Source organism: Mchenga conophoros, linkage group LG14 (genome assembly GCF_057382185.1).
Source record: "Mchenga conophoros isolate Kocher_MC1m ecotype Shallow Benthic linkage group LG14, M_conophoros_male_GT1.1, whole genome shotgun sequence".
Lineage (NCBI taxonomy): Eukaryota > Metazoa > Chordata > Actinopteri > Cichliformes > Cichlidae > Mchenga > Mchenga conophoros.
Genome location: NC_140539.1, coordinates 36,947,888 through 36,968,612, shown reverse-complemented (window position 1 = coordinate 36,968,612; position 20,725 = coordinate 36,947,888). Strand labels below are relative to the sequence as shown.

Genomic DNA, 20,725 nt, shown 5'->3' with positions numbered 1-20,725 from the left:
TTAGGACAAAGAAAAAAACAAAAACGTCCGTTTTTTGGGTTGGCATGGATTTCGGATAATAAACAGCACTTTAAGCGTCCTGCCTGGTAATTGCTTGTATAGTAAACACTTGTTTCAAGTTTAAGTTGTCCTACGGAACCTTTATGCCGGCGAACAAAGTGAAGCGTGCAAACATTAGCCGTCGCCGCTAGCTGAACCGCAACCTGCTGTTTGCTTTTTGGGGGGAAATGTCCGCCAGTGAAGTGCTCCAAAATGAAGAGAAAAGTGTCCAGATTAAGACCGAGTCCCAACGAAGAGGCTCGGATGATACGAGAGGAGCAGGAAAGGAGGAGAAAACTGCGGATACAGCAGGTAATAAGGCGGTGTTATGGCTTTCTGCTTCACTTTAGGTCCCTGATTTCCAGCACCTGTGGGATGTTTTCCGATGAAGCGCCAGTGCTTACTTGAACCCCTGTTTCTGTCTGATAAACACTATATTAAGGCTCACATGAGTTCATAACTTCAGCCTACATTAAATTTTACTTGCATGTGTAAAAGATCTGTCTTTTTATGTGCGTACAGTCATTTTTTTGAAGTCTGATCGGTCTGTTCTGTCTCCGAAAGTTGCTTTGACACATGAATAAACAAAGGCAGACAGTTTCAGGGTATTCGCGTAGTATTTCTTTTAGCATGATGAAGCTGTAAAGTCTCGTATGTAACTAACCAGTGAAGGACCTAAAGTTCACAAAGTATTCTGCTATGAAGTTTGCTGACACATTTTTATTTATTTATTTAGTTTTTCAAATAAGATTAGATTTGCTGGTATTAGTGGCCAAGATTTATCTTTTGTATTGCATCCATTTTTTTCTGTTGACAGATGACGTGATGAAGATAATTAAGTTAGTCATCACTGTAACCTACTGTCACTATGCCATGTGCATAGTTCTGCGTGATATATGCACACTGAGTGTGTGTTTTGTGTTGACACACAGGTGCGGGAGCAGCACCGGTACATTGCACAGCAGATCCGCCAAGATGTTGAGCAGAGGCGACAGTATGAGCTGCAACAACTTGAGCGGGAGCTGAGGAAGGAGTGGGAGCAACAGCAGAGGGAAAAGCTCCAGAGGCTGCAGAGGTTATACCAGGAGAGTCTCCAGCTGCTCGGCCAGGGGCACAGGAATGCAAAAGAAAACGTAAGGCTAAAATAGTTAAAATTAGAGACACTAAAACGGGGATTATGAAAGAATAAAAAGAATGTATGAAACCAAATTTTGAGCCACATCAGTGCAGTGTCCACAGGGTTTCTGTGGGTCATTAAAATGTCTGAAATTAGTTAGAAAATGTCTTAAACTTCCCGAGAAGATTCATCTGTTTAAGACAGTTAGATAAATCATGTAAAGCAAGCTTCATATAAATATATAATTATATATATTTGCTATTATTTTAATTATTTAATTTATAAAAATATTTTTAAGTTGTCATGAATACTGAAATCCACAGATCAAAGTAACAGTGACAGTCCAAAATCCAAAGAAAAATATTTTGTCATCCTTTGGGGAAAAAACCTCCACCGAATACTCTTTGCTACGTTCTAGTTGTTGTGTATCCAACTAAGACATTTTGAGTGTATCATTGCACCAGCTGCTTGACCACATACTAATTTTTCACAACCTTAGTCTTTATTATATGGAAGTAATTGCAGGAGAGAGAGAGAGAGAGACATCCTGCATTTCCAATTCTCAACTGAAATTTTACAATGTGTCTTCTCAGTTGAAAGTGGACAAAAAGTTTGGTATGTTTTATCATTTGTACGCTGAAAGGATAAGACCTGTGCATGAAACTATTTTTTTTTTAAAAGACTAGAACGGAAATCAGCAGTTAGTGATGTCATCCTATCGTGTCTGCAGAATGAAGGAGAAATGTCAACTTTTAATAAAAGCTCAATTTAAACTTTGGGAAAAAAACATAGAAGCTATTGAAAGACTGATTATGTTACTAAAAGTTTAAACTTTGAATGACTTTTGTCAAATAAATTATGTCCCCGAGCTAGAGCTCCAACTTAGGTTGGGTTTTTTCACTCTGTGAGAAAACAAAATATTAATGTTCAATCTGCTTAAGGAAGAAGCAGAGTAATAGTAGTCTAGCGTGCTTCAGTCTTTTGCACTAGGACACTTTAGTAGTATTTGAATTGTTTAGAAATGGCAGAATACACTGCACCATGTTGATATTTGATTCTTGTTAACCCTTGTCCATATGATATTTATTTTTCGTGGCTAAACTTGTTGTTCAAGGAACCCAACTTGGCAGCCATAGCTCAGAGGGAGGAGGAGAATCACGTCAAAGCAGAGGAGCGTTATCGAGAAGCGCTGAAGGAGCTCAAATCACAGAGGCTTAAAGACCATGAGAAGCAAAACCAGTGAGCGTCATCACAAGAATTTTCAGATGTTTATGTGTTTAAATTTAATCAGAATGAACTGATCATTAAACCTGTGGCTTCACTGTTCTGTAGAGTTGTCAATGCCAGGAAGAAGGCATTACTGGCAGAAAAGGAAAGATCAGCAAAGGTGGCTAGCCTTCCACTGCCTCTCCCAAACCCTGTTCAGGTGATTTTCCCAAACAGTGATAATAATTTCCTGAACGTTTCCAAATCCTGAATATCAAATGAAAGTAAAGCTAAATGAAAGTCAAGGTAACCTTGTCTTCTCTCCTTGAAGCAGAACATCAGTCCCAAAAAGCCACGTTTCGTAAGGAGATCGGATGTGAGTGCTTTCGCTACCACACATTACCACATGGCCAAGAGTACAGTGGACAGAGAGGTGGACATAAACCAGGTAAAACACCCTCTGATTTTTGTTTGTATTTACCAGCGCGATTTGTCAGAGTTATCTAATCGATCTGCCTAATCAGCCAAATGCCCACGAGGAAGCTGAGCTACATGCGAAAAGACAGCAGGACTTGGAGACAGAGGAAATGAGGAGGAGAGAAGAGCAGCTGGAGAAGGCTCGTCTCAGAGGGAGGCAGGCTCTGAGGAAGGAACAGCTCATGCAGGTACAACTTGCCTGTTAACCTGGCGACTAATTAACCTAGTCACTTACATGCCAGAATAAAGAAATTCTTGTGGAGGTTGCACTTTCATTACATGTTTAAAAAATGTAGTACTTTAACATGTTTGATAGGCTTGCATTTAACTTGTTTAGCTGTAAGAAGAGATGAGAACTGTTTACTTTTTGGTCATATGAAGTGCCTGATCGGTGTTTAATGGCCTCCTTTAGGATCATGAGCGTTTGTTGGTTGAACTGGAACACATGCAGCAGACAGATCTGCTCAGGAGGAGGCAGCAGGTGTCGCAGATGCCTCCTCAGATCTTCCAGCCTCTCTATAAGAGACAGGAAATGAGAGAAGACTTCCAGAGGGAGATGGAGTTCGCCTTTGAGGACATGTACACTGGAGAGAGGAGTAAGGACTCTTCATCGTGTATTTTGTAGCAAATCCGGGTTTTCAGTATTCATACATGTTCTTAAAACCAGAGAAACAACGTTGGCCAGAAATGGGCACTGAAGTTGCTCTGAAGCCTCTTTAAACTTTGTTAATTGTTACAGGGGTTAAAGGTGACCTGGTGGTCCAGCTGGCACCTGAGCCTCTTCCAGCCCACTCCACAACCAGCCAAGATCAAGAGCTGGATGTCACAGTGGATGAAATCACAACACCTGAAACAGAAAATGCACAACATGACACAGAGCAGGAACCTGGAAGCACTGAGCAGGAAACATCAGCTGAAGGTGACCAGAAGCACCAGATTTAAAAACTCAAGTCATTCTTGTGCAGTTTATAATAAGATCAGTTGTCAGATAATAGCTTACTGAAGTGTATTGTATGAATTATGTCAAATTCTGAGAAATAAAAAACCTTCTGGCCCAGAATGTAGCATGAATGTTGAAACCTTGATGTAATTTCCTTGAGTTTTTCTTTGTTTGCAGTGGTTTCCCAGAAACCTGCTCCTCAACGGGCATTGAAGAGGCTCCTGGATCGTATCAGGAGCCAAAGGAACCAGTGGATTGACCACAGCAGTCGCAGCTCTGCTGCTGATTCCCCAACGATCATCCGAGATCAGATCCCAGAGCGTGACATGACGATCGAAACAGGCTCTCTGATCAGCGGAGGAAAAGACGAATGGACCCCCACCGAGCCCCAGGAGGCTGACCGGTCTCCACCAGGTAATCAGTGACTGTGATCAGCTGTAAGAACAATCTACATAAATATTAATAAAACTATTAATATTATTTTAACAGTTTAAAAAAGTACAAATGTTTATTACAAGGTTATAATCTTGTGGATTTTTTTCTGAACTCAACCAGCATCAGAGAAAACGCCGCTGCCATCATCAGCTTCAGATACTCAGTTTCCTGCTGCTCTGGCCAATAGAATCCAAGAGTTTGAAGAAGAGCGAAAGAAACGGGTACGTGTTCATTTTAATTTCTGTGAGACTTTTCGCTTAGATGGGAGGAGTTAATATTGAGAGTAAAAAACTTAAATGTCTGTACTCTGTGTCCCGCGATGGTTGGGAGCTGGTTTTCTAGTCCTGCAGAGATGGCACGTTCACTGTCCGCTAAAATCCGAGCATGCCTGCAGGGAGCTCTGTAGTCAGATGGAGGCGGTGTACAAAGTATGCGAGACTACTGCTCTGTGCCCCCCTCTTGTTTGATTTTCTGTGCCCCCCTTCTCTATTCTGTCCCAGAATTTTGACACTGCAGCAGACCATTGTTGATCGAACAGATCTTCTCTATATTGTAAGCACTTGTTTCATTGTTGTCCCAGTACTTCATCACCAGTTCACTGACTGGTTAGAACCAGGTTTTGCTGAGAAACTCATTGTGGGCTTGTTGTGAATTCCTGCTGGTGATTTTTGGAGAGGAGGTGATAAAGATTTTACCAGGGACTAGCTTTGAATTAACAGTAACACACCTGATGCAGCTAAAATTTTATCTTCTAAACTAAAACGTAGCTCAAATCTGAGTTTGCATCTAGTAGCATCACTTTTTAAGCCTCTTTTTTTTTTTCCTGCCCAGGAAGCGGAGCTTGAAAGGGAGAAGCAGCAGCAGATGTTTTTGCTGCAGGAGCTGGAAGACCAGAAGGCCAAGTTGGAGCAGATGCTGCTTGAAGCTCAGCAGGAGAAAGAACGACTGAAGGCTGCCGTGACCCAGGAAGAAACCATTAACCAACCAGAAGTGCCAGTCCATGACCACGATGTCATCTCTGTTACCCCTAATTTAGCCAATGAGGTAGGTCTCTAATCCAACTGTCAAACCTCCATTCAATTTTCCTGTTATCAGGTTTTTTTAATGGCTATTGAAAATTCTATTTATTGGATTAATCTTGACATGCTCATAATAGCGAAGATGCAAAATATGTCATGGATGTTATACATGCGGTTAACATCTTCTGATGCTTAACCTCCTTGGGTCTAATATTACTTTAGTCTGAGAAACATGTTCAGTTGTTATTTGTTGTTTTTTGCTTAAAGTTGACCAACGTATTATGTATAATTTGCTCTTGCCTGATTTACAGTTCAAAATAATCTTCACATTGTTGTATGTGTTTTCCCTCATGACATCCTGACTTTGAAGCAAGCTACTTTAGCTCCTCCTCATTTGAGCAATTCTTCTGATTGGCTGCCTCTCACAAACAGAAGGTTTGATTAACATGTAGGTGGAGCTTCTGTGTTCATAGCCCAGGGGCGGGGGAACTCCAGGCCTCAAGGGCCAGTGTCCTGCAGGTTTTAGATATCACCCTGGGTCAACACACCTGAATCAAATGATTAGTTCATTACCAGTTGCCCACCCCGTCATAGCCAGAGCCTGAGAAGATTATATTAGTGATGATTTATGACAATCCAGGACAGAGAATCAAATACAGCTTAGATGGGATATTTTCCAGATAAGAAGAGAAAAATTAAGTTGAGAAAATAAATCTAACAGATTCACACACACTTGGGAGGGACTGGTCAAAAACTAGTAATGTGAACTGTGGAAATTCAAGGTTTTGTCCTCCACCATTGTCTTCTGTGAGGGGTTTTCCAGGCTGTATGAGTAATCCCTTCCTTTGTGTTTGATCTTCACAGGTAGTTCCTCCTGCAGATAAGGACGACCATAGCAAAAGGATCAGAGAATACCAGCAGCGGTTGTTAGAGCAAAACAGGTGTGATGAATAAATCTGTTTGGGCCAGTTTGTGATTCTGAGTTTACATAACTTTAATGCCTTTGATGTTGTTGTTGTTGTTGTTTTTTTTAAATTTTAGAATCCACCAAAGAGTGAAAGTGGCTCGCCAGCGCCTGGAGGAATACCAACAAGCTCTACAGATTCGTTACAACATGACTGCCACTTCATTACTACCTCCTGTTGTGCCTCCAGGCCTTGCTCATCCACCTCCAAACAGTACACAGTGTGTTCGTCATCCAGGTCGTCTGCAAGCTGCGCCGGCTCCTCTCCATGCTCCTCTCCACGCTCCCTGGGGCCCTTTGCAGGCTCCTCTCCATCCCCCGCTGAATACTTCCCATGCTCCTCTCCACCCCCCTCTGCAGACTCCCCAGGCTCCTCCCCAGGCTCCTCTCCAGGCTCCTCCCCAGGCTCCTCTCCAGGCTCATGCAGTGCCTGTGTATAATCATGAATTGCCACAAACCTCTGAGGATGTTTCCACAGAAGAATCTGACACATTAACGTCCCCTCCGAGCCTATCTGGTTTTAGTCTGGCTTCCAAACCGCTGCCAGATGATGTTGAATCTGACTCAGACAGTCTGAGATACCAGAGACTAAATGACACGTCTTGGCTGACTGACAGCATAATGGAGAAAGTAACAGAGCACCTTCCAGAGAGAATGAGACCGCTGTCAGTCACCAAAGAGAAGCTGCCTTGTAAACGATTCACAGAACATCACTCTAGCAGCATCCCAGTGCAGCCATCCTCTGAACCCTTCAAAGTCATGAAATCGACCATCGCAGAGGTTACAGCTCCACTTTCAGGTTATGCTCTGGCTGAGGCAGAGGCCTCTCGGAGCACTGGATCCCTGAGCGTTGGAGAGGACAACATGGAGAGACAAAGACAAGAGTTGCAGGAGGCCCAGAGGCGAGTACTAGAGCAGAGGGAGGCACTGATGCTGCAGCAAAGGCAACAGGAAGAGGAGAGGCGGAGACAGGACTTGGAGATGGTGCAGATGAGGAGACAAAAGGAGACATTGCAGGCTCTGATTAATACCGATGCACAAGTAAGTGAGAGGACTGTTAAAGCAGTTATTTTGCAGTAAAAAAAAATCATAGTTTTAAGAAAGGATTGCGTAGAAACAAAGACTGAAAAGCAGAGTGCCAAAAAACACCATCAGCTTAAATGTTTAAGAGTGAAAGAACATGTGAGAAATGAACCATCCTGATGACTTTTTCTCACCTACAGCCAGTTTCTCGGCCTGATGGTGAAACTGCGGTTTCGGAGAACATTAATCAGAATCGCCTCCAGTTACTTGCATCCCTGCTCAAGGCCATAGAGGAGTCTAATGGAGGAACTTTATCACACCTAGAGGACCCTCAAGATCGCGACAGCTCCTCTGAACAACATCCATCCAACAGCAGTCAAACAGGTAGCTGACATGTTGAGAATGGAGATATTTTTGTCAAAATGATTTCTGGGACAAATGCACATGACTGAATGAAGTAAACAATAATAACGATCGTTCTTAAGTTAACAAGCACTATTACAAACCACTGATCTTTATTCCTTAAAGGGTTCGTACGGGTGCTTGAACTCCTTGAAAATACTTGAATTTTAATGTTGTCTTTTTCAAGGTTTGAAAAGTGCTTGAATTTCAGATGTGGTGCTTAAAAGTGCTTGAAAGTGTAACTGTATTTCATTCACAACAAATAACTATCTGATTGAATAGTTTTCTTATCAGATAGAGAAATAAAATGAGTCGCAAAATGTAAAAGCAAAATTTCCCCGCCTGGCTGCCTTGCGTCTGTTTCGACGTGTGACCCCGCCCCTCCCTCTAACAGTCGGGGATGAGTGCGCTAACATACCTGTAGGTTGCTGTTGTAATGAGTGTTTGATGGAAAACGACAGTGGCGGAGTTGGCACTCTCCAGTCGCATGATAGGTGAATCCTAGTAAATAATTTTCCAGTACGTGTACGTTACACATGCAATTTTTTAAAATTATTATTATTATTTTGCTAGCTATCAAACTCGCTGGAGAAATGATTGAAATGCACTGAGAGTGATGCAGTGTGGCAGCGCTATTATGGTATATGCTGTGAACTTGGCTAACATTACTTGGCAGTAATGTGAGTTAATTTACTCAAGTGAAAGCTTGTGAGTGAAAAAAGAAAAAAGCACTCCTTCCCTATTGGTGGAAAAATGTACCATGTCGACCAATCAAAAAATGATATGGCAACATGTGGCATTTGATCGTTTGGGAAGAGGGGGAAGTTTTAGGAGTGACCGGCGAGAGAGAGAGAGAGTTTTGATACGTGAGAGATTTGTGACGTTTACCGTGTTTGGAGTCTCAAGTTAGTGTGTTGTCTTGTGTAGTTAGTGTGTGGTTGTTGTTTTGTGTGTTAGTTCTACTAGTTAATGTCACAGTTGCTGCAAAAAAAACACTAAAGGCAGATTGCAGTGTAAACGCTGAGTGACACACCTGCTGTCAGACCTGCAGGTTTATCCCTGTGCTGTTCTCATCTGTGTTATAGTGGACACAAACTATTTTTTGGAGTTGCATAAATAATTTGTGTGCCGCCTTATTTGACGCAGAGCACCTGATTGTTCTGTAAATAGTTTGAAATGATTATATGAAAAACGCCTGAGCCTTGGCTGCATTTTTAGGTAAATAGTACCATATAACTTTGTGCATATTTTTTAAGAATGTACAGTTTCTATTTGCATTTCAAGTTATGAAAATTATTCCTTAAACATGCTTGTGGTTTTTACAGTCAAAAATATCACTTTCTACTCATATTTTAAATTATGTCTGAATTTAGATCAATTGTGCTGAAATATAGGTGGAAAGGTAAAGGTGAAATATAGAGGCCAAATCAAAAGTAGTCAAAAACGGCCAATTATACCCTGGACACCAGAGGGTTAAAGGCTAAAAGCAAAGTTGTCACCAAGTACTGTTTATATTTGTTTGTATTACTGCAGTTTTTTTAAAGTATTAACTTGGTGCCTTTGGGTGAAATAATGGTAATATGAGTGATCCATATAGTCACAAAGAATAGCCACTTGTTTCTGTGCTACCAAAGTTCCCCGGCTTTCATTCAAACTGTGTTTATCGTCAGCTCCTACACATTAAACTACTTAAACATTATAAATGTCTTCAAGCTCACACTGAGGCCTGTGGGGCACAATCAGCCACTCAGACAGTACACACATTTATGTGTATTTATATATGATTATTTCATACTTTAAGGCTGCCTGTTTATTTAATGCAGATGAACAAAATACATTGGGATTGTACATAATAATATCACGGATGATAAATTCAATAGATTTTAAGTAGATGCTTGTGCATTCTTAAAGGCTTGAAAAGGGACCTTGAAAGTGCTTAAAAAGTGCTTGAATTTGACCCTGAAAAGGCGTATGAACCCTGTCCTTAATTAATGCAACGGAAATGTTGCTTTTGTTTGCCTTATGTTTCAAAACCTTCTGATTTTTCTCCTGTGCAGATTCAAGGCAGAATGTCAGATATTATAAAGCCCCCGTCAGTGTTTCACAGTCAGGTTCTCTTTCTTTTTTCTTAACAGTTTAATTTTGTCTTCTTTAAAAACAGAGATGAACAATTAATTACAAATCCTTAAATTTGGGGGCAGCACGGTGGCACGGTGGTTAGCACTGTTGCCGCACAGCAAGAAGGTCCTGAGTTCAATTCCAACATCAGGCCGGGGTCTTTCTGTGTGGAGTTTGCATGTTCTCCCCGTGTTTGCGTGGGTTCCCTCCGGGTACTCCGGCTTCCTCCCACCGTCCAAAGACATGCAGCTTGTGGGGATAGGTTAATTGGATAACCTAAATTGTCACTAGGTGTGAATGTGAGTGTGAATGGTTGTCTGTCCCTGTGTGTTGGCCCTGCGACAGACTGGCGACCTGTCCAGGGTGTACCCCGCCTCTCGCCCTATGACAGCTGGGATAGGCTCCAGCGCCCCCCGCGACCCTGAAAAGGAGAAGCGGAAGCGAATGGATGGATGGATGGATCCTTAAATTTGTGTCTGGTGCTCAAAGAACATTTTGGGCACGAGAACGTTTTCCCAAAAGCGTTTTCCAGCTTTTCTGCAAAAGTAAAAGTGGAATCTTGTCTTGTCTATCTTCGTTAGAGTCCAGGACGGGACACTATATCTTCATCTTTAAATTCAGGCTTTGTGTTTTTTGAATGTTGTCATTGTTGTTTCTCAACTTTAAAACTGTCCTAATAAACCTGGGCTTCAATAAAAACAAGTACCTAGCCATGCAGTCTACTGTAATGGGATTACAGCAAGTCAGTTTGTGAAAATTCCTCTCCTAGATATTCCACAATCAATTGTAAGTGCTTTTATTGCAAAGTGGTAGTGTTTAGGGATAACATGAACTCAAGTGTGAGCATGTAAAGTTGCAGAGCGATGTCACAAATAAAATGTAGAGTAATGCATTGTTTTTAAAAATGAAACAGTACACATTATTTTTTTTTGTCCATATTTCTGACTGGTTGTTTCTCTTGTGCTTTAAAGTTCAGAGTGATGCTGCTGCCGGACCTGGCCTGACATCAGTCCTCCACTCAGGACACCTCCACCCTCCACGAGCAGCAAAGCCCCCTGTGACACGCCTCAGGCTGGGCTTCTTGGAGATGATGACTGAACAGCACGAGCTCAGTGCTATTCAAGAGGTGGAGACTCCGGTCGATGCCAGCCAACTCGCAGGTCTGCTCAGCTGCAGTAAGACGTGAATATCGGGCAGTTTCATCTCCTGCATGTATAACACCGACTTATTTATTTGTTTTAGCTGTAGGCCCAGACAATGGTGTGACAGTTCCTTCACACATTGAACGCTGGGATCAGCAGGAGGAGTACGACTCCTCTATGGCTTCTGACAGGACTCTGCAGACAACCTCGGAGTTCAGCAGTGGACAGAAGATCTCTGAAAGATTATCCAGCTCAGGGACAAGTTCAGGGAGATCCAGCCTCTGGAGAGAGAGACTGCTACTGACAGAGGCAGGAGCATCTCCAGAATCCTCCATCTCTGGTGGGTAGAGAAGATTTAACATAGGGAAAAAATGGTACCACTGAATTCAGGGAAATTAAAGATTTCTTGACGTGGAAACACTGTTTTCTAGATTCAGTCCCAAGAAAAAAGTCCCCCCTTTCCTCAGACTCTGGGAGAGGAGCAGATTTCTCTGGTCCTGCAGTGACGAGCTACAGATCCCCCACAGAGGTAACCAGTCCAGTGACAATTTTCCCAGTGTTCATATAGTGTTTATCACTGCTCTTTCCTCCCCTGGAAAGCTCATGTAGCCAATAGTGGGTTAGAAAGCTACAAGGGAAGGAGCAGTTTTAATATGCAGGAAGTAAATGTCAGTGCATATTAATACTGTTATGTATATTTTAATACCCTCTGAGGTTCACATGATGATGTGGATCAATGATGAAAAATAGCCAAATCTGAGTGCTTGGGCAGCATCTGCCTCAGCCTGTGATTATGTTTGAGAAGCTGCGTGCGTGCGTGCGTGCGTGCGTGCGCGTGTGTGTGCGTGCGCGTGTGTGTGTGCGTGTGTGTGTGTGTGTGTGTGTGTGTGTGTGTGTGTGTGTGTGTTCGTCTGCCTGTGATGAGTGAATGGTTTGTGTTCGTCTTTCTTCTTTCCTTCCTTCCACTGAGCGATGATGTAAACATAATAAACCTGAATTGTATTAAATTAAAATACATTTCATGATGGTTTCTACACTTGAACTGAGCTCAGTGAGTCTGCGTAACACCAGGTCTATGTATGAGTCGGTACATGTTATAACCCAAACACAAATTTAAGTTGTCTCTCTACAAATGGAAAGAGGTCTTCACTGTCCATTTGTATGAGTGTTATCCTGTATATAAAAGATAAAAAGATTCTGAACTTGAAACATGAAGTACCTCAGTGTCTTTCTGTAATGGCCAGTAGGGGGAGACTCCTCTGGTAGTAAACAGATGGACAAAAGACGGACATCCCCACAGTAACATTTCCCCCTAACTTTGTATTTTGGAGCTTCAGTGTTAGTGTTTAGGTGGGGTTTCCTGTTAAAGTAAGTGATTCTTCAGGGGTTTGGTCTTTTGTTGAGTACATCACTGCTGGTCAGGATGCTCATATATACAAATGCATTAAATATTCAAAACATAAGTTTGTGTGTGCTTTCATTTCAAAATGCCTCAATATGTTCAACTGTATGAATGTGTGTCCAGAGTGTGTTTATCTCTATAACAAGATAAGATGCCATGACAGTTTATTTTGTGTCAGTCTCCAAACAGGCCTCCTGGGTCTGACAGCTTCTCTTCTACTACCATCTCCACCGGAAGCTACATAACTACTGACCCAGAGCAGAATGTAAACACCGGTGAGGAACAGCCAGGTGTGTAGGTGACATGTCTGTGCAGCTTTAAATCAGATGATCCAGCAGATACTGGGGTAGTTCTTCATGATTAAACGGATAATATGGTTAAACTGTAAGGATTATAAGGGAGCATGTTGTTTATATGTTACAGCTGTGTGCTGCTGTGCATTTGCATGGACTTATGCCTTAAACTTTAAAGTGAACCTGTTCTGCTCATTCCCACTTCCAGATTACTATTCTTGGATTTTAAAGTAACTTTGCATGATTCTGGGTCTTTGTGCAGCTCATAATTTCATTTTCTGTCTGAAAGAAGCCGTTTAAACTTCTCCTTCTTTAAAATGGCCTAATAAGACGACTTTGTTACAACTGACCATCACAGTCTCACAGCAGTTCTTGTTATAGCTGCAGCTTTTAACGTACTGATTCATGTCCACGTACCCAAATGATTATTTTTCACATTTTATTATTATTAAAATATTAATAATATTTTTAAGGGCTGGAGAAGTCTGTGATTGTAGTGTGGAGGACTTTGCCATGGTCTGAATCATTTCATTTTTTTGGCTGCTCACATCAGAAGCCACAGCATGAGTCTCTGATGGGGCAGGTTTACACATCTAAACTGGGGCATTTTGGTGCTTTAGTGAAAGAAAAGCAGGGGGAAACGGGGAAGCAGGGACAGAGTAAGGTTATTGACACACAAGAAATGTTCATTTTAATTTTTATTATTAATCATGAGATTAATAAAAGGTTTTGGCAGAAAACTTACTTGGGTAGGTTTAGGACTTTCAAAAGTACTTGGTTTAGATTCATTTCACTGTATTTTTATTTCTTATTTTGCATTGTGTTTCTGACTTTGCTATACTTCTAATGTGCTGACCTGGTTCTTCTTCTTCTTCTTTAGATAAATCTGTCCTCCATAAACGCACTGATCAACAAGAAGGTGGAGCAGATTTACAACACGTCTCCTGTCTGTCTGGTGAGAGCTTCTGTGTTAAGGAAAACTCAGCGACTGGCCCTCCTGGTCTGTCTGTGGACTCGATGTTCAGTGACAGCAGTATCCAACAAATTATAGACAAATATACACGGGAACTTGACCTCTCCCTCAGCTCTGCTGGGAAAACAGGTACAAAATGGACATGTTTATTTGAAGGCGATGCTCTGTCTTCACCTTGATAGTTTAGGTAGGAGTGTTAAGACATGGTGTGATAAGATGCTGAGATGTGACAAAGGCTGTCTGATAGCACAGTGTTTTATTCCTTTGTTGATCTTTAGACAGTGAAGGCTCACATATGGAAGAACACAGCGCTTCGGTCTCTCAGCAGTCTTTGTTTCGAGTCTTGGAGAGAAGAGGGGAGGATGAAAGCTCTGCACGACGCCAGTCTCTTCTCTCAGACGCAGCAGGAACGGAGACGAGAGGCCTGGTCAGTGATTCAGTTTTAAGCTGTTATACTAGAGTCCTTTGAAGCTCTTTGTAACAACTGTTATCGATATTTGAATACCCTGAGTGATGATGTAAACATAATGAACCTGAAGTGAACTAAGTTAAAGTACATTTCATGATGGTTTCTACACTTGAACTGAGCTCAGTGAGTCTGTGGGCATGCACATGTTGTAACCCAAACACAAATTATGAGTATTAAGCTGTATATAAAAGATAAACATAGACTCTGCACTTGAAACGGGAAGTACCTCAAAACCAGCTAAATGTCTTGCTTGTAATGGCCCGTTGGGCTCAGACTCCTCTGGTAGTAAACAGACTGGACAAAGGACGGACATATCCAGTAACATCACCCACTAGCTTTGTAGTTTGGAGCTTCAGTGTTACTTGTAGCAGCAGACTATATCAATCAGATTTTAGAGTTGAATTAGTAGAGTTTTAACTTGTACTTGTAGATGAAGCTACAAACTGTGTTAACTGACAATGGTTTTCTGAAGTATTCCTGAGGCCATGTGGTAATATCCTTTACAGAATGATGTTGGTTTTTAATGCAGTGCTGCCCGAGGGATCAAAGGTCACGGGCATTCAGTGTTGGTATTTGGCCTTATGTGCAGAGTTTTCTCCAGGTTTTCTGTATCTTTGATGATATTGTAGACAGTAGATGATGAAACCCCCAGATTCCTTGCAATTGTACATTGAGAAACATTGTTCTTAAACTGCTGGACTATTTGCCCATGCATTTGTTCACAAAGCGGTGAACCTCGCCCCATCCTTGCTTGTGAGCGACAGAACCTTTTGGGTATGCTCTTTTTTGTACCCAATCATGACAAACACCCGTTTCCAATTAACCTCTTCAAAACAAGTGTTTTTTTGAACATTCCTCAACTTTCCCAGTCTTTTGCTGCCCCGGTCCTAGCTTCTTTGAACGTGTTGCAGGCATCAAATTCAAAATGAGTGAAGATTTGCAAAACAACAATAACGTTTATCAGTTTGAACATCAGATGTCTTGTCTTCGTAGTGTATTCAACTAAATATAGGTTGAAAAAGTACACAACATCCCAACTTGATTGGAATTGGAGTTGTACATCTACAATGACAATATAGGGCTATTCTGTTCTATTATGTTCTAGCCAGTCTCTAAATTGCAAAAAAAAGTGGAAAGTAGATTTAGAAGAATTTGACTTCTTCTTTTTTTTCCTTTTTTTTCCCCTGTTATCGTTGCAGGAAGTGCACAATCAAGTGGATCCCAAAGTGGGCGAGTTCTCTGCTGGAGCCTCATTACTGGTTGACGATCATGAGCAGGATTCTTTCCGGCCTCTGATTGGTCAGCTGGCAGACCGGTCATCCTGCCTCGTTACCGAGCAGAGGGATTCGGCCCTGGAGCAGCTTGTTGGTCATCCGTCAGCTCACTCATCAATGCTTGGTCACTCTCCGGGCCAGCTGTTCTCCCCAAGTGTGGGTCAAGATGGATGGGATTCCACACTGAGTCGGATGATTGGTCGGCTCTCCCATCAGTCCAGCTCTCACTGGTTGAGCGGCGGGCGAGACCTTTATGCAGGTCATATGATGGGTCGGATGGAGACGCAGCAGTCGACCTCATGGTTAGATGAAGCTCCCGATGAGAGCCAGATGAGACCCCTGGTAGGAGAGCTGGACGAGTCTGCAGAACAGCACAGTGGAAGCTCAGGTAAAATGATCATTTGACTGAATTTATCAATTAATGGCTGAATATCAGGGAAAGTGAGTGAAACCTAATATCACATTCTTAGCTACAGTGCAGTGAAAATAACTAAATATATCAGTAATTTTATAGCAGGATATGTAGAGCTCATATAATATGCTGTATATAAAAGATGGACCTAGTTTCTAGATCTAATGGTGTATTTTTGCAAAACATAAATCAAGGTTTTCCCCTTGTGTGACTGCAGTCATTGCCCCTAATAGCCAACTGGACGAGAACTAGTACAATCAATACCTGGCATCAGGTTACAATGATTTATTTTCAGAACCTGAAAATTATGGCATGAAAGTAAGTTTTTAAAAAAACACTACGTAGAAATGTGATTTTTAATAATCTTTTTCAGGGAAAATGACCAAATATTAGTTTGCTGAACAACTTTAGCTTGAATTCTTCCAATTGTGAGTTTTTGTCTCATTTACAAGTTTCCACTTCAGTTGAAGTTAAACACGAGCATTTTGTAAATAATGGCCCCCATTAAAGTCAGAAACAACAGTAATGCAGAGTATGCTTTTGGATGATCACTGCCACATCTTGGTATCTGTGAGCTCCACCCCTCACCCAGGTTCAGAACACAGAGATGGTGATTTGTAGAAAAACAGCCAACTTGAGGCTTAAAAAACAGGACCATTAAATTATGGGACTTAATTCATCTTCTATAAACAGTCTCATACAAACCAGCTGTCTTCATAAGCATGTCCACCATGAAGTTTGACGTGTCATTCATTTGTTTGCAGGTAAAAGAAATCGTGTGACTCTTGGTGTCTCAGCTGACATCCGGGTCCCATCATATCCAGCGCTGCCTCCCGAGGCCTCATCACACAGTGCCTCTGTCCCAGCTATGAGCCCACATCCACAGGATCCGACAACGCAGAATCAAACCAGTTCAACAGACATGGACTCAGGCAGAGCTGAAGGTGTGGTGCAAAATATTCACGTAAGACTTTACTGGGGTCAGTCATCTGTGGTGACACTTTACAGTAGCAATCAAGATAATCCATTTATTAACTGGTTATTAGAAAGTTGAAAATTATGTTAAAAGTGCATAAGCAAGGAGGTGAGGTGGCAGCTCCCTTCTTATGCTTGTGCTTTTTCCTAAACCTGGCCGAAGTCAGGTTTAGGAAAAAGGCCTGGTCTGGGTTTGCTTAAGGGTGCCCAGCGAAATAAATCATCACTCCAATGAACAGGTGTTAGTATGTGAGGAGTTAAAGTGAGACTCCATGAGATAAGGTGCTACTCCTAATGAAAGATTGTTTTTCACCATTTTTAGAGTTTGCAGGTTCAGATTCATTCCACCCCCTTTTGGCAGAGGTCACCCAAAACGAAACAGCAGACCTCTCCATCACCTTTCACCAGCCTGAGCACAGCGTGCACAATTTTCCTGACGTGCATCCAGCCACCAGGGAATGCAGTGTTACCACACCTGTAGAGGTCATTTCGCACTCTGATCTTTCTTCTGTGGAGTCCGAGCCATCACCAGAGCGTCTTCGAACGGAGGAGCCAAACCGCAGCCCCGCAGTTTCCTCCACCTTACATGAATCCTTCTCCCAGCTCATTACCACCCAATGCCATCCCCAGGAGTCTGTTCTGATAGTATCTCCCACCGTGAGGGCAGATGTTGAGCAAACAGCTGAGATTCTGTCAAATTTATCCATGTGTGATGAGACACCTGCTTTGGGTGTGTCACGGGTAGAGGAAAGGCTTGGAGGCGCGGATTCAATCAGTGCCGAAGAGATCAAGTGTGGTCACGGTCCAAATCTGAGGAATGTTTCTCCTGTCTCTGATAAGATACTGGTATGAATCTGTGATTTGTTACTTTGGTCAACTTTGAAAAAGCACAGTTATTTTAGTAAAAACTGTTATTTCTGGTGTTTTAAGTTAGCTTTACCTATTTTTATAACTCGTTGTTTATTAGGAAGCAGCCAAAGAGAAGGGGATCCTGGAGCAGTCTGAGATCACACTGGTGAGCCTGACAGACTCTACACTGCAGGACCAGGAGTCCACCAGCTCAGAGGAAGAGGGAGCTTGGGTAATCAAGAATCCAGATGGAAGGGGTGAGGAAGGGCAGAAAGGCCAAGAGATGGAGGTGACTGTTCAGAAGTGACGTGACTGAGTTTTCATTCAGGTTACTTTCTCATCTCTAAACATTAACATTTACTTGTAGGGTGCAGAATCTACGTTGATACCTGAGGAGACTCCAGAGTACGACAGCCAAACACATCCAGGTAAAGCAAGTGGAATATATCTGCCTGAAATATAACAGAGTCAAACTGGTGAATTGTGGGAAAACCATAGGCCTGAACAACGAAGCAGGACTTCAGGTTAAACTCTGAGTTTTAAATGTAAAGTCGTTCATGTCTTACTAGGGTACATCGCCATGGTAACTTATGCTGCAGGATAAGTGCTCCAGATCAGGTTATAATTGATATTACAGATCACGGACTACTGATCAAATATGTCACAGGATGATTCCTTCTGGAGGATCCCTCAGACCTCATTGTGCTGGTATTAAGGGGCTCTAAGATGGTCTACAGTTTTTGTTAATCATCAAAAAGCAATATACCGTAGTACTTTGAATCGCTTTGTAGTACAGACGTCAAGGGACTGATATACATATTTTCTCTCCTAACATTACATCATTTTTAAGCCAAAACTTTATAAACCTGACCGTTACTTCCTTCCCTCTTTCCAGTGACAGTCCTAGAGTTTCAGTGGGGTCCGTGCAGAGACCAGCCAGATGTCAACCAGCAGAAACTTGCAGCTCTGCTCCAGAGATCCAACCACAGGGTGAAGGAAATCAAGGCCAAAGCTGCTCTTGCTAAAACTCAACGTGAGCGCCAAGTGCTACCAGAAGGAAGTGAGCAAGCTAAAGCGAACACATGTCAACCAGTGACCTGTAACACAAAAACTAAACCAGAACCTCTACACAAGGCCAGTACAAAGTCAAAGGGAGAACAGGCCCCACAACAGATGGAGGAATCTGGTTTCATCAAGCAGCAGAAACCCCCCCAGCTTCTTCCACCAGGTACCACCAGAATAAAAATGAGAATTACTTCATCCTGCATTAGGGAAATTATTTTATTACAGTGGTTGCATGAAATCTGCCAGATGCTTCTGCCTGAGAGATAATTATATTATAGAGAGTGAGGGTATGTCATGTGAGATATTTCCTGTCCTTATGACAGTGGAGCTGAATCAGTCTGTTAGAGAAGGTGCTCCACTGCCTGTCCAGGAAGCCATGCAGGAGGTCTGGATCATCCACAAATGATAATAGTTCCAGATGTTTTTACTGGCTCATTTTAATCATTTCATACACTGCTGGATAGCTTAATCTTCAATGGTATGTCTTTTTATTATAGATGAGGCGCCTGGTTTGAGGCAGCACGCAGGTTTATACCAGCTTATGTAGTGCATATTAAAGAAGCCTCTATGTTTGAAAAATTTAATGTGGAAATGTGTTAAACCTGCATTCTTTAGAACCAAATAGCTTTGTCATTGCAAATAGAGCAATAATAAATAAAAAATACAACAAGTAAGCTATAAATAGCAGCATGAGTCAATTATCAGTGCAGACATTTATTGGTGCATGTAAGTGACACAGATGGTGTTTGGAAAGGACCGGTCTCTGAGCCTTGAGGTGTGGGTTTTGGTTGATCTCTATCCTCTGCTAGAGTGCAACAGTTCAGATGGTGAGAGCACTCCCTGATGATGTTTTGTGCTTGTTTGAGTATCCGCCAGGTAGGGCCATTTATATTTTTTGTTTTCTGCTGTTCTCACCACTCCTCACAGTGCCTGTTTGTCTGCTACAGAACAGCCTGCATACCACACTGGTAAGCGGTGCATTACAACAGACTCAACTGTCGCACTGTAGAAAGAAATGAGCAGTTGTTCCTCCCAAATGTCCTCTGATGTGCCCACTTTATTATGGCAGGTTCTCTAGAAGGACTTTACTCTCCATCAGTGGGTCTGAGTCTGTTTTGCTTTCCCCCCATATTCTTAGTGGTGCAAACTGAACACTGTGCTGATTGTCGCTCTACCTGTCTCCATATACGGACTACTCTTCACTTGAGATTAGCCCAGAAACATCTGTGTCATCAACATAATGATGTTGGATAAATGAACAGGTCTGCAATCAGAGGTGTACAGTAGGTAAGGAAGGGACTCTGCAGATAACCCTGAGGAGCTCCAGTGTTCAGTGAAATGGATGAGAATGTGTGTGGGCCAAGTTTCAAGGTCTGAGTCCTTTATCTGGTGCAGAGAAAGCCCAGTGGATGAGTTTGCTGACTAAATGACTGGGATGATGGTAATTGATGGAAACAGTCACTAGCTAGAATTGGCTAATGTCCCCTAAATAATTTTTTTAATTTATTTTTTACTCACTTCACTGCTTGTATCGAGTCTGATTATGTTGTGATGGTGTGTAACGATGACATTTTGCTATTTTCTCTCAGTGAGTGATTCCGAACAGAAGAAGCTGGATGACATGAAGATCTGCACGCTGGAGCAAAGGAGACGTAATCTTTCCAAGATGCACCAGAGAACTCAAAGGTAGTCAAATAATATTTGGAGTTATTCAGGTAGTTTAAACAGAAGTGTAATTTACCAGATCAAAATAATTTTGTTCCGCAGGCTGTATGAGCAGCTGGAGGAGGTGAAGCATCGGAAAGCCTCGAAGAGTCGACAGGAAGATTATGCAAAAAACAGACTGAAAGCTAAGGAGTTCCACAAGGTGAAGCGCTTTAATCATACATAGGCTTCTTGGAGCTGCAGGAACTTCCTGAATTTAAGTTAAAAGAATGTTTTTCTCCCATCTCTTCACAGAAAACCTTACAGAAGCTTCGTGCCAAGCAGACCCAACAGTGATTGACTTTGATTGTGTCATAGTTTACTTTGAAAATTTTATTTATAGTTTTATCAATAAAGCATTTTAAGTTATTTGCACTCAAACTGAATCAGAAAATTTATCAGATAAAATTATGCAAAGTAAAAATAT

The 20,725-nt window shown here is 42.0% G+C and overlaps 1 protein-coding gene across 5 annotated transcripts; it reads left to right on the top strand.

Annotated features, from left to right (window-relative positions):
* The first annotated feature begins 5 nt into the window (after positions 1–5).
* On the top strand, positions 6–20,679 carry cep295 (centrosomal protein 295). Of its 5 annotated transcripts, none has more exons than XM_085244281.1 (29): positions 6–351; positions 972–1,172; positions 2,271–2,395; positions 2,489–2,582; positions 2,694–2,810; positions 2,887–3,027; positions 3,252–3,435; positions 3,579–3,758; positions 3,957–4,193; positions 4,335–4,435; positions 5,046–5,262; positions 6,102–6,174; positions 6,275–7,238; positions 7,421–7,604; positions 10,712–10,900; positions 10,983–11,222; positions 11,314–11,411; positions 12,463–12,574; positions 13,458–13,679; positions 13,829–13,977; positions 15,219–15,681; positions 16,470–16,649; positions 17,003–17,526; positions 17,648–17,818; positions 17,897–17,957; positions 18,425–18,589; positions 18,664–18,757; positions 19,522–19,562; positions 19,733–20,169. In XM_085244281.1, exons 1-29 carry the CDS (start codon positions 253–255, stop codon positions 19,846–19,848), a joined length of 5,742 nt encoding a protein of 1,913 aa, XP_085100407.1. In that variant the 5' UTR covers positions 6–252; the 3' UTR covers positions 19,849–20,169. The 5 variants fall into 5 exon arrangements, 4 of the variants coding, with proteins under 4 accessions (XP_085100407.1, XP_085100408.1, XP_085100406.1 ...); XR_014888229.1 differs by lacking the exons at positions 19,522–19,562; positions 19,733–20,169 and adding exons at positions 20,184–20,280; positions 20,362–20,400 and having other exon boundaries at positions 7–351; XM_085244279.1 differs by lacking the exons at positions 19,522–19,562; positions 19,733–20,169 and adding exons at positions 20,184–20,280; positions 20,362–20,461; positions 20,554–20,679 and having other exon boundaries at positions 8–351; positions 18,425–18,757.
* Positions 20,680–20,725: the final 46 nt, after the last annotated feature.